General features: G+C 38.8%; 1 protein-coding gene across 6 annotated transcripts in view; it reads left to right on the forward strand.

The window, feature by feature from the left end:
* Nucleotides 1–14,654, forward strand: part of NUDT6 (nudix hydrolase 6) — a 45,626-nt gene that overhangs the window by 6,194 nt on the left and 24,778 nt on the right. For 2 of the 6 annotated variants that reach the window (XM_049885382.1, XM_049885377.1), the window contains exon 3: nucleotides 6,329–6,384. Coding sequence is in view for 1 of the 6 variants with exons in the window: in XM_049885377.1 (XP_049741334.1) it covers nucleotides 6,329–6,384 (56 nt within the window). In the remaining 5 variants the exon portion in view is untranslated. The other 4 variants (XM_049885380.1, XM_049885379.1, XM_049885378.1 and 1 more) reach the window with 4 other exon arrangements.

A 14,654-nucleotide genomic window follows, 5' to 3' on the forward strand; every position in this document is an offset into this window, starting at 1 on the left:
TACAGAGTTTCCAAGGAGTGCCTGGTGGATTCGCACTGCCAGCCCTTTGGTTAACAGCCATAGCACTTAGCCACTACGCCACCAGGGTTTCCAGGAAATACATTAGGTAAGAGGTATTAGTACTAATTATGTGAATTTTTCCTAATTATGTGTATTTGTTTTGTCTTTTTTAAAATGCCTTCAGGTTGAATTTAAGGTAAAACAAACCAATTGTTCAATGGTTTTAACATTATTTCTTAAAGACATTTATGTTTAATTACTGTACCAAACAATTGTTTAAAGTAGCATAATTTATAGAATTTTGGAGTTGCTGATTAGCTTCAGAGACAGGAGAGTTGATAGAAGACTTCTTCAGGTTGAGACAGGGATTCTTGAATTTTATAGTGCATCAGAATAACCAGGAGGGCTTGGTAAAGCAGATAGCTGGGCCCCACTCCCAGAGATTCTAATTCAGTAGATCTGGGGTGGGATCTCAGAATTTGCATTTCTAATAAATTCCCAGGTGATGCTGGCGCTGTTGCTGCTGGTCCCGGGGCCAACCTTTGAGAACCAGGGTTAAGAAAATTCTTGGATTTCCAGAAAAATTCAAAATAGTAAGGAACCCTTATGCCCTGCAAACCCCTCACCTTTTGTTCATATGAACGCCTGTATCCTTACTCTGCAAACAGAACATCTGCTTCCGCTATCTGACTCCAAAGGTCAGCATCTATTCCAATCTTTAAGTTGTCTTAGCTTGACTTCACTAGGCCATAACTTCATGAAGAGAGAGACCATGTTTGTTTTGCATGCCACTGTGTACCCAGTATCTACCAAGTGCCTGGAGCATATTAGGCACTTAAATATTGGTAGAATGAAAGGAATGAATGAATTTATGTCTGCCTGCCTTGCTTAGTTAGGACTTGATTCAGTTGAGTACTTGCTGTATTCAAGGCACTAGAAAGACTACAACACTGAAAGATAGAGAAAAACATATGTACCGTATCTTTCGTGCAAAGCAGGTTGATAAGTTCTCTAAAAGATTTACAAAGAAAATATAATGGGTGCCTCAAAGGTATGGATAATGTAAATCAGAGACATTTTCATGGGGAAAGTAGTATTTGAGCTACCCCTTAAAGGTTGGATAGAATTTTAAAAGGAAGAGCAAGAAAAGTCCCACAAGAGTGTTGTGAAGGGGGCAGTGCTGTACAATGAGAAGAGTGCCTGCTCAGAATCCAGATGATCTGTCCCAGGTCTTCTATCTAGGACTGTGTGAACCTGGGGAACTAATAATGATAACCACTCACAGGACTATTGTGAAGAGTACCTGAGATAATACACATAAAGCATTTAGCACAATGTCTAATCATGATAAAAAAAAAATTTTTTTTTGATAACCTCTATGTAATTCCTGATCTCCTCGTGTTTAACTTTTATGTTGTGACCAGCAGGGGTCGCTCACATTGTACGTTAGCTGTGCTGGTTTTGTCTTTGGGATATTTTGTTCATGTTTATAAGTGAATTCATTAGGGAAAAGTTCAATTTCAGTAATCACTGATTATTAAAATTTAAGAGTAGACTTCCATGGCATTTCTTTGGCATTTTATCTTTTGTGAAGTCAAATTATAGCTTACATTTTCTCATACAGGCCAACAGTAATGTTAATATCTCACTTAGTTTTTTCTTCCCCCCTTGTTTTAAAATACTAAAGTGTAGTCTTTTCATTTTTAAGAAAATTGCTTTTCCTTGTACAACACATAGTTATCCCTTTTCTATATGCTATTTCTGCATAACATTTTTCACCTCCTAATGTTCTATATAGTTTATTTTTTATTTATTTGTCACCCCACCACCACTAGAATGTAAGCCCCGTAAGGAGAAGGAGTTATCTTTATTTTGTTCTAGCACCTAAAGAAGTATCCAGCACAAAACAAGAGCTCACTTAATCTATATATTAAAAAAAAAAACATTGCCATCAAGTCCATTCCAACTCATAGCAACCCTATAGGACAGAGTAGAACTGCCCCATAGGGTTTCCGGGGAGCAGCTGATGGATTTGAACTGTCAACCTTTTGGTTAGCAGCTGAGCTCTTAACCACTGCACCACCAAGGATCTTGTTATATATATATATAGGGACTATATATACTATATAAAGGAGCCCTGGTGGTGCAGTTGTTAAAGCAATCAACTACTAACCGAGAGGTTGGCAGTTTGAAACCATCAGTGGCTCAGCAGGAGAAAAATGTGGCAGCCTGCTTCTGTGGAAACTTACAGCATTGGGAACCCTGAGGGGTTGGTATGAGTCCAAATCGACTCAACTGTAGTGGAATTGGGCTATATACTATATAAGGAGCCCTGGTTGCACAATGGTTAAGCACTGGGCTGCTAAATGAAAGATTGGTAGTTCTACCTTCGACTGGAGAAGATACTTGGCGATCTGCTCCCGTAAAAATTATAGCCTAGGAAACTATGGAGCAGTTGTGCCTTGTCATATATGATCGCTATGATTTGGAATCAACTTAGTGGCACATAGCACCGACAGCATATACTGTATATTATATGTACTATGTTATAGCTCAGTTAATTTTGAAAGAATAAATGAATGTATATCTTCTAAAAAATGTCTTTCCACACTATGTAAATACAGGGGACTTCCGGCCCACGTAGCGCCATAGACAGAAGCACCATGCTGTCCCTCCACATCAAAGGCCCAAAAAACTAAGTATAACAGAGACAAACATTATTCCTGGAACCGGAAGTGTCAAATGAAAAGATAAAGAACTCACCCAAACACTGAATGGAATAAGAAACTGACAGAGGACAGAGAGCGCAGAGAGATACGTGTGGAAGTCCCCATCAGCTGATGCAGCACGGATTTGCCATCTTGGACTCCTTTTGGGGATCAGCGGTCAGAAGGCACAGGAAAGCAGCTTCATGGAGCTCCCAGCAAGAGACAGAGTACCCAGTAACCAGCAATACACACTTTCCCACCTGCCATCCTCTCCCCACTGCTTTACCTCCACACTTCCTGGCTGGCTGCAGTGGCTCAGCCAGCCAGGAGGTGCAGCGTCTGTGCTGCTTGGATTTGCTCCACCCACATCAGAGATCTGCGAACAGGGAGTATGGGAAAGTAGCTCCACATAGTTCCCAGCAGGAGACAGAGCACCTGGTAATTTGCAATATATGCTTTCCTAACCCCCCACCCTTCTTCTTCCCACCCCCCGCCCCCACCTTCCTTTGCTTCCCACCAGCTGCAGTCTCTTGGCCGGGAAGCAACTGCTTCAGCCTTGGCCCGCTTGGATTCACCCAGCCCACACTGGCTGGCTCCCTGAGCTGGTATTTCTTCTTTCTGTTTCTTTTGGTTTCTGCTGTGCCTCCCACCACCTCCCCCTCCTTTCTCTCGAACACCTGGCTCCATGTGCTGTCTTTGCTTCTTCTTAAAGGCTGTGAAGCCCCACTCAACTGGGGAACTACTACCCCAGTCCTCAACACCACGCTGGTGGGACACCTGGGACTTTTTTTTTTTTTTTTTTGCTTGTTTCATTTTGCTTTGCTTTATTGTTTTCTTTTTCTTTTCATGGCTCAGGAGCCCCTTCTAGCCGGGCTGCTCTGCAAGGCTTAGGAGCCACTCCCCCAGTCTGCACAGCCATGTAAAACCCCCATCCGCACAGCAACATAGGTGGGATCTTTGGGGGCATTTCTTTCTTTCTTTTTTTTTTTTTTTCCTCTCTCTTGCCCTTTCTGTCTTTCTTCATTTCTCAGTTCTTGTCTCTCTAGACTTACTTTCTTTTCCTGTCCCCTGAATACCTGATGCTGTGTGCTCTAGCCAGGCTATATTACACAGCCTGGGAGCCACTTTCCTGGTCTTCGCAGCCACACCAGTAAGAACCCCGGGGGGGTTTTCTTTTCCAAATTTTTATCTAGTTGCTTTTTTTTTCCTTTTTGATTTTCCCCATTTCTCAGTTTCTCATCTCTCCAGTCCAACGGCAAGCTCCCTTAGCACTTTTTTTTTTTCCTTTTTTGTTTGTTTTTGGCTCCTATTTCTCTCTCCTCTCTCTCCTCTTTTCCATACTCACATTAGTTTCACACACCACAACCTCCACCATCTTTCCTGCCTACCTGTACTGTGTGCTGAGTATCACATCTCTGAGCAGCACAGGCACAGCCTACTGGAACCTGCCCAGCACTGATTCCTGGCCTGCCCTGTCAGTTCTAGTATGTGCCACAAACAGCCCATCCCAACCCCTCCTCTTCAGCTGGACCTGCCCTGCTGCACCATAGCTGAGTGACTGGCCCTGCCCAGTAGACAAGGAGGCGAAAAGTATTGTGACTACTACAGACAAGCAAACAACAAAGAATGCACCGCCCACCTGCTCAGACATAACCAAATAAAACAAAAAAGCAGGACAAATCAAGAAATGAAGAAAATAACTACCCAATGCCCTGAAGACAGCAGACTATATCAAAACATATTGAAAAACAGGAGAGGATGGTTCCAGTAGGCATCCAAAATAAAACACCAGATGACTTTCCAGTAGAAGAAAAGACACTAGAACTACCTGACAGGGAATTCAAATCTCTGATCTTCAGAGCTATCCAAGAGTCGAAGCAAAAAGCAGACAAAAGTGAGGAAAAAATAGACAAATTTGTGGAAAAGCCAGACAAATTCATGGAAAATACAAAAAAAGGGAAGAATTCAGGAAAATAATACAGAAACAAAATGCCAAAATAAATTCACAACTAGAAATCATACAGAAACAACAATTAGAAATCCAAAAGATAAACAATAAGATTTCAGAAATGGACAGTGTCATAGAGGGGCTGAGGAGCAGGTTTGAAATGATGGAAGAGAGGATCAGCAAAATTGAAGACAAACACTTGGGTACAACCCTGTTTCAGGAAAAATCAGAAAAAAGAATGAAGAAAAATGAAGAAACCCTGAGAATTATGTGGGATACAATCAAAAGCAAAAATGTGTGAGTGATTGGACTTCCAGAACAGGGAAATAGAAAACACAGAGGGGATCACTAAAGAATTGCTGACAGGAAACTTGCCTAATATCTTAAATGATGGAAAGCTGACCATCCAGGAAGCTCAACAAACCCCATATAAGATAGACCCCAAAAGAAAAACACCAAGATATATCATAATCACACTCGCTAAAGCCAAAGACAAAGAAAAAATCCTGAGAGCAGCTCGAGAAAAACAAAAAGTCATGTCCAGAGGAGAAACAATAAGACAAGGCTCTGATTATTTGGCAGAAACCATGCAGGCAAGAAGGCAATGAGATGACATATATAAAACCTTGAAAGAAAAAAATTGCCAACCAAGAATAATATATCCTGCAAAACTTTCATTTAAATATGATGGAGAAATGAGGACATTTCTAGATAAACAGAAATTAAGGGAATATGTAAAAACTAAACCAAACTTAAAGGAATTATTAAAGAGAGTCCTTCGGTCTGAGAACAAACAACATCAGACCATGTCTTGAATCTAGAACATAAGATTGTACCAGCCAGATACCAGTGTAGGAAATGAACTCTCAATGACTATCTAAAACCAAACTATGGAAATACAGGTATTTTTAAACTATAGTATTTAAAGAAACCTAACATGAATCATTAAAGTGTTGTATGTATTTTTGAGTCAGGGTTACACAAAGAAAAATATAAACAAAAGAAGAATACTTGATTTATTTTTGAATCCCTAACATGTAGCAAAATGCCTATTGTGCTGAGCATTGTGTATAATGAATGAATAACTGAAAGGAATGGACTGGAACTTAAGACATATGTAAAATAAAAAAAAAGTATTCCCAAACAATATATTGGTATGCTATAAAGTTTCATACACCCATGGTGAGGAAAATTAAATGACTTCAGGGAGGTGATGAACTAAATACTGAAAGATGTTTGATTTGGATTGTCAAGGGGGCATAGCCTGTATTCCATACATAATGATTCAAGGAGTAAAAAAGAAAATGGAGAAGTCAGTTTATTTATTCAGTAAATATTTTTAAGCACTTATTATTGTCTGGATACTAAAGTAAATACTATAAAAGGATAGAAAGATTATTTTAACTGTGTACCATCAGGAAAAAACAATCTAGAGAAGTTTATGCGGACGATTACACTCAAGTTAGCATATAATAGAACTGTAACTGGTACTTTGTTGAAGTTGTAAGAGCTGGGAGGACTGATCAGTTGGTTCTTCGTTGGAGAGATTATACAAATCTTCACAGATAAGGTGGTATTTGAACTAGGCCTTCAGGATTTTGGTGACCGTAGATAAGGGTATGAGGTAGTATCTAAGTGAGTAAAATTAATATTTTATTTTTTCCCCCAAAAGGAGCTGTATTTGATGAAAATACTAGGAAAATATTGGTTGTGCAAGACCGAAATAAAGTAAGTTGCTTCTGTTTTGTAAATTGCTTTCTAAATGTCCAGTTCTCTCAGGAAAAAAATAAACTGTCGAAATTTTGATATGCCTAGGGAATTACAGAAAGATATTTTTAAAAGTCATTTCCAAACAGTTATGTATCATTTTGGGTATTTGTTTAAGCCAAAAAATACTTAATACAGGCTTTGAAAATGTCAAGGTAATAGTGTTCACTTTCCATTACTTTATGGCTATAGGAAAATTACAAATGGCTATATTTAATTGGGAAGACAAACTCTGTCTCTAACAAACTATCAAAATATTCTTCCATTTATTCAGCATTCATTGAGCTTCTACTCTGTGCCAGGTGCTAAGAGTAAACAAAGGTTAATAAGACAGTACCCCTGATGTCCTGCAGCTCACTATCTATGTAGGAAAATAGACATATAGATGGCAATGATTAACATTGACTTACAAAAAAAAAAAACCCTCTGCCTTCAAGCTGATTCCAACTCATAGCAACCCTATCAGACAGAGTAGAACTGCCCCATAGGGTTTCCAAGACTGTATATCTTTACAGAAGCAGACTGCCACATCTTCCTCCCTCAGAGCGGTTGGTGGGTTCTACCTTTTGGTTAGCAGCTGAATTCTTTAACCACTGTACCACCAGGGCTCCCTACCTGGACTTAAGGAGACCCTAAGTCAGAGGAGGTAATATTTAAAACTGAGTCTTGAAGGATGAGCAAGAGTTTAACCAGGCAAAAAATAAAGATGGAAAAACTGAAAAAATCAGAACTGCGTATGTAAAGACACAGTGTATGGAAATAATGCTAAAAAAGTCCATTGTGGCCAGGAGTACAGGGAGTGGTAAAATATTTAGTCTGAGATTGGGTACAGATTGTAAGGAGCCTTCTGTACCAAAATAGGGAGTTAGGCAACAAGGGCAACCAAGATTTTTTTTTTTTAATTGTACTTTAGATGAAGATTTACAGAACAAACTAGCTCCTCATTAAAAAATTAGTACACATTCTGTTGTGTGACATTGGTTGCCAATACCACATCATGTCAACACTCCCCCCTTCTTGACCTTAGGTTCCCTATTACCAGCTTTCCTGTCCCCTCCTGCCTTCTCATCCTGGGGCAACAAAGATTTTTAAGAGAAGTGCCAAGATTAGCCTATGAATCACAATGTCCTGTCCTCAGCTAATCATGGAGACAGTGCAAGATCGGACAGTGTTTCATTCCTTTGTGCGTGGGGTCACCATGAGTCGGGGCCAACTTGATGGCAGGTAACAACAGCTAAGATTATAGAGCAAATGGTTTCATGCTCAGGAGTATAAGTAAAAGAGGAGAGTAATTATCAATAAATATTAGTTGACAGAGTCAAATATTTTTTCCTCCTTCTATGTTTTTAAATTCTAAATTAATATATGTGTAATATTAACTAAAACTGTATGCACATTTCTCAGAAGTGCTATCATCTAAAAGCATTCCCATGGCTGTCGTGTAAGTAACTTTTGAGGCTTTAGTTAAGGCAGAATCTCTGACTTAAACTGAGCTTTACCATCAACAGCTATATTTTGAGTACATAAAATAGTGTCATGCCTAGCCCTCAGTAAGTTTTATATATTTGGATTTACAGATTTGGATATCTCGGACATATACACACACACACACACACACACACACACACACACACACACACACACACACACATATATATGTATTAGTGGTGTAGTAGTTAAGCACTCAGGCTACTAACCAAAAGGTCAGGCATTTGAATCCACCAGCCCCACCTTGGAAACCCTGTGGAGCAGTTCTACTCTGTCCTATAGGGTCACTGTCAGTCGGAATTGACTCAACAGCAATGGGTGTGGTTTATATTTCCCTGCAGTTAAGACTCTTATAAAAAGCAGCAGTAAAAAATAAAGCAGTAGAGGAAACAAAAATAGGACACATTGAAGGATAATAACATCAGCAACAATGATAATGTATAATGTAGAGTTCAGTTGTAGGCTAATGAGTGCCTTTTATCAGTAAGTACTGTGTTGATCTTCAGGCATGAGAAGTATTAATGACGATGTCAGTGGGATCTATTCAGGAAAATCTTCAAGGAGGAAGAAGATTTGAGCTGAGCCTTGTAGGAAAGGAAGGATTTAAGAGGACAGAATACTACACAAGCTGGGACCAGTAGGAGTCCAGGCACAAGGGAAGAAGGAACAGTATATTTTCTGTGAGACTCATTAGATGGGAATGACTGGAAAGTAGGAAGCATGATTGAGTGATGAGGGTAGGCCTAGCTGTGTGGAGGCCAGAGAGACAGGCAGAAGAATTTAGACGTGACGTGGCATGACCAAGTGATGAAGATGATATATGTACAAGGTTAATAACAATATGCAGATTAATTTGATAACAGCATGTGGAATAGGTAGAAGTAGGTATAGAGTTGGAAGTAATGCAGAACTCATTTCCAGTTCTTAAGCCACTTCTAAGCAGCCTGGTGGTGCAGTGGTTAAGTACTCGGCTACCAACTGCAAGGTCAGAAGTTCGAATGCACCAGCCACTCCATGGGAGAAAGATGTGACAGTCAGCTTCCATTAATTACAGCCTCGGGGACCCTACGGGGCAGTTCTACTCTGTTCTATAGGGTTGCTATGAGTTGGAATCGACTCGACGGCACATAACAACAACAGGTTACCTCTACCAAGGGCAAGTCTCTGAGCCTCGGTTTCCTCACCTGTAAAATCTATATAATAATACCTTCCTCAAAGAAAGGATGCATTAGCTGTATGTGTTTTTTTTCCTACCAGATTCATACCTAGTAAGTTGATATATACAACAGTGTAAAGCAAGAAATGTATAGCAATGTAAAATTATGCTGAGTAGGAGTGCCTTAAGCACCACTGTAATACTTTGTTTATTGTGTCATTTATATCTTTATCAATATCATCTTTGTTTCCTGTCTTTTCCTTTTTTTGTTGTTATTTGTACAATGAAAAACTAAGAAAGAACTATTAGTTTTCTTGGTAAGAATGATGTGATATTAAACAGTAAAAACTAAAGCAAACCAAACCCATTGCATCGAGTTGATTCCGACTCATAGCTACCCTATAGGCCAGAGTAGAACTGCCCCATAGGGTTTCCAGGAAGCAGTTGGTGGATTCGAACTGCCAACCTTTTGGTTATCAGCTAAGCTCTTAACTACTGTGCCACCAGGGTTCCAAAAGTAAAGGTGTCTACAAAAAATCTGATGACTGGAATAGATGCAGAGTCCTATTTAACTTCCTAACCTCACCAATGGGCTTATAATGCATAAATAGTTCCAATTCTGACCTAAATTATATAATGACATTTCTTTGAAGACATTTTGCTGAATATAACTATAAAAGTTTTACTGAATTGAACTTACAAAGTTTTATCATTAGAACTATTCAAAGTAGATTTTTTTAAAAACCATTGACATTTAGCTAAGACCATATTTTATACACTTAAGAAAGGTTAATTTGTACATTTCCTGTAGAAAGGGCTCTTGCTTCACCTGTAACCAATTAATTTGGTATCTGGAACTATAAAGCTTTCTTATTTCATAGCTGCATTTTTCAAAAATTAAATTACACATGTCTAAGGAATTGTGTCATTTAATTTTAATTGTCTCTATTTAAATGCATAATTATCCTAATAATCCCGGGTACAGTTAGAGAGATCCAGGACAAATGCAAAGTCAAGAAACACTACAGTTAGAATTTAAGTATTTTGTAGTTATTCCAGATTCCAGTTAATTTTGAATAAACATTAGTCATCTGATAAGTACATTACAGATAATTTTCAAAAATGGGTTTATAAAATGGATCCTTGAATAACATATCAGTATTTTAAATTATTTAAAATTATTATAGGTTTCTTTTAGAAATCATACATGTAATACAAATAACTACTAGAAATGGCTATTCAGGAGCTTTTTAAATTTGTCTGAGTTTCTTTTGTTAAATCTACTGTGCGTAACTTCTGTCCCCCGAATATGGTTATTCAATTGGCAGGCAATAAATATTCAAATCTTTTCCATACAGTAAAAAAATAAACTAGAACACTACTTGATATTTTAATTATAATTGTGCCATGGCTAAGGTTTATGGAATAGTTGAAATTTCAACAATTTGAAATGAACGGTATGTGATAAAAATATCTCACCAAAACTTTACTGAAGGGTAAAATAGTACACAACACCGGGGAAGCCAGCATAACTTGACCAAGGCAAAGCCATAGGAGCTTCATAAACCAAACCAAATTCGTTGCTATTGAGGCCCTTTTGACTCATAGCGACGCTGTAGAACAGAGTAGAACTGCTCTGAAGGGTTTCCAAGGAGCAGCTGGTAGATTCAAACTGCCAGCCTTTTGGTTAGCAGCCGAACTCTTAACCACTGCACCACCAGGGCTCTAGAAGCTTCATAGACACATCCAAACTCCCATAGGGATTGAGTCACTGGGCTGAGGGCTGGGGACCATAGTCTCAAGGGACATCTAGCTTAATTGGCATAACTTAGCTTATAAGGAAAATGTTCTACATCCTACTTTGGTGAATAGCATCTGGGATCTTAAAAGCTTGTGAGTGGCCAGTGGCCATTTAAGATAGGTCTACTGGTCCCATCCTGTCTGGAACAGGGAGGATGAAGAAAACCAAAGAGACAAGGAAAAGATTAATCCAAAGGACTAATAGACACAACTACCACAGCCTCCACCAGACTGAGTGCCCAGCTACCACTACTGACTGCTCTGACCGGAATCACAATAGAGGATCTCAGATGCAGCTGGAGAAAAATGTAGAACAAGATTTAAACTCACAAAAAAACCCCAGACTTACTAGTCTGATGGAGACTTGAGAAACCCTGAGAGTATGGCCACCGGACACCCTTTTAACTAAGCACTGAAATCACTTCTGAGATTCACACTTCAGCCAAAGATTAGACAGGCCCATAAAACAAACAATAATAGACATAGCTCAACCATATATACAAGACTAAATGGGCATGCCAGCCCAGGAGCAAGGACGAGAAGGCAGGAGGGGACAGGAAAGCTGGACAAATGGAAATGGGGAATCCAAGGTCTAGAAGGGGAGGAGAGTGTTGACATGTTGCAGGGTTGGCAACCAGTGTCACAAAACAATATGTGTATTAATTGTTTAATGAGAAACTCATTTGCTCTGTAAACTTTCACCTTAAACACAGTTAAAAAAAAAAAAAAACACAGTAAGATAAAAATGAAAATTAATTATATGACTATTTTAGAACATCTTAGTCACTTAGCAGATGTATCTCACCAGATGATGAACAGTGCATCAAAGAATTGTATTGCCCGAAAGCAATCTTGTGTTTCAGCTTCTAGCAGCAAAACCTCAGATACTGGGTTTTGTTGTATTATTGTCCATTTTATACTTTGACTTCACTTCCGGGTGGCTATTGAATTGCGCAATTAGATTTGGTTTCCTCAAACTTAATTTGTTATCAAATTTAAAATTATAGCCTGCTGTAGTCATTTGGGGACATGTAACTTCCAGCTAGAAGTAAATATATGCTTGAATAATAAATATATGATAGAAAAAGTACAGAAATTATGCCCTAAGCATAATAATGCCCTGTGTAAATGTGAGTGATGTGGGTATTAGTCTATCTTATACCTGTCTGCTCTGTTCCTGTTTTCCTTTAGCTTTATGTTTAGTTCAGTCTACATTATGATGAATTTAGACATGAAAATATATTACAAACATAATTGCAATGTGTAGATACAATCTCATGTGTTACTGCAGATACTTGTTTTTTGCTGAGATCTTTTGTACATTTTCTATGTGTATTAGTGTACTTAATAGAATCTGGTTATTTATTTTTAAAGAGACTTAATAGCTCACTGAGAGATAAGATGATTGTTATTCAGTCAGCAAGATGCTCCCATTACAGAGATTTAAGGCATGGAATTGATATGCTGTATTACAAAGTCTTATAACTGAAAAAGACGTTCACATATGTCATTTATTTTTTTTTAATAAACTTTCTAACTTTGAATCTGTTTGCCCATTAGCTTTGATCTACTCCTTATAATTGTCACTGTAGTTTTTGATGGTTTATTTTATATTCAATAAGGAAAAGTATGATAATAAAGACTATGAATGCTTACTAAGCAAAAGTGGGGAGAGGAGAAAGGATGCAAAATCACATAACCAAAGAGGCCAGAAGGTGATTGCTTCAGTAATGAAGGTGAAACATAAGGAAGGCTTGTGCTAGGGCAGTATCATGGGTTTTCCTTTTGGAAGGAAAAAAAGAGATCCCTTTAGGAATTGGTAACAAAAAGTTTGTCTGGCAGTTAAGAAAAACAGTGAATTTAAAATCATTCGGTATTTTGAGCTGGAGATGGGAGCTGGAATGATGGTATCACTAACAGATACAGAAATGTTGGTAGGGAGAAGATGTCAGCTCATTAGCGTTAATGGGCATAGGAGTTTGAGATTGACATTGTCAGTGATTTCATTCTACTTGGATCAACAATCAGTGTCCATGGAAGCAGCAGTCAAGTAATGACTGCTGTAGTGTAATGACATATTGCATTGAGCAAATCTGCTACAAAAGACCTCTTTAAAGTACTAAAAAACAAAGATGTCACTTTGATGACTAAGGTGTACCTGACCCAAGACATGGTCTTTGCAATCCCCTCATATGTGTTCAGAAGCTAGACAATGAAAAAGACAGAATTGATCCATTCCAGTCGTGGTGTTGGCAAAGAATATACCTTTCAATGTCAGAAGAACGAGCAAATCAATCTTAGAACTACAACCAGAATGCTCTTAGAGGCAAGAATGGCAAGATTTTGACTTGCTTACTGATTGGTCATCAGGAAACACCAATCGCTAGAAAAGAGCATCATGTTTGGTAAAGCAGAGACTCACAGAAAATGAGGGAAACCCTCAATGAGATGGATTGACACAGTAGCCACAACAATGGACTCAAACATAACAATGACCATGAAGATAGCATAGGACCATGAGGACCAGGCAGTGTTTCATTCCGTTATGCATGAGGACTCCATGAGTTGGAGCCAATTATATGGCAACTAGAAAGAACATTCCAGACATTTCTTCTCATGCCTTCTGAGAAATTATTGAGTACAAAAAAAGTTGCCATGGGTCAATTCCTCAGTTCCTTAGGTTACTAAAAGAGGTTGTAAGAAGCACAGTAATGAATTTGTTTTTACAACTACCATCATTGTGACCCATAGTGCTTTAAAGCTGTAGGCCGTGGCCTCCATCCACAGGAATGGACGTAATGAAGATACTGTATCGAATCTAGGGTTGCTCTGCCTAGCCCTGTTGGGCTAACAGTAGCCTAACGGGAAGCTTTCATGGCTCTCATACAACTGCAGTTGCAGTTGTTGTGTTCTGTAGAATCATACCCTCCGGAGTTGTGCAGTGTGGCGGCGCAGACACCACCTCAGGAGAAATGGGTACAGAAGGAACATTACATGGCAGAGAGAACTGAGCACCATGTTCTAAAAACAGATGAAAAGTACATTGAAGTTAATTTTAGGCCTGGTAAAAAGCTGACAATGAGGAGGGAGCTAGTTGAAAAAGAGGAAGAGTAATAATACACATCAGTTCTCTGCTTTTATAGAGCAGAAAGATAGTTGGCTTTCAAACATAAAGATAGTAGTTGAATCATTATAATCAATCTTCCTCATGTATCTGGATCTGAGTCAGTTCACTGTTCTTTGAAATAAATTATTTGTAAGTGAGGTCTCCTCTGACATCACATTAGAAAAGGATGTTAAACACCCAGGTAGCTTTTTATATGGTACAATTCACAGAATGTGAATATTTGTGTGTGTGTGCGCGCATGTGCGTGTGTGTCTTTTAATAGGAAAGTTTGTTTTAGAACATGTGGATGGTGCAGTTCATGCGCTCAGCTGCTAATCTAAAGGTTGTAGGTTCATGTCCACCCAGAGGTACCTCGGAAGAAAGGCCTGGTGATCTACTTAAGAAAATCAGCCATTGGAAGTCCTATAGAGCATAGTTCTATTCCTACACGCATAGGGTCGCTGTGGGTCAAAATTGACTCAACAGCAACTGGTTTGGTTTTTTAAACTTCTAAAATCCATTCCCATCAAGTCAATTCCAACTCATAGCAACCCTATAGAATAGAGTAGAACTTCCCCCATAGGGTTCCCAAGGCTTTAAATCTTTACAGAAGTAGACTGCCACATCTTTCTCCCACAGAGCATCTGGTGAGTTCCAACCACCGACCTTTTGGCTAGCAGC

This window comes from Elephas maximus, chromosome 5 (assembly GCF_024166365.1).
Source record: "Elephas maximus indicus isolate mEleMax1 chromosome 5, mEleMax1 primary haplotype, whole genome shotgun sequence".
Taxonomy (NCBI): Eukaryota; Metazoa; Chordata; class Mammalia; order Proboscidea; family Elephantidae; genus Elephas; species Elephas maximus.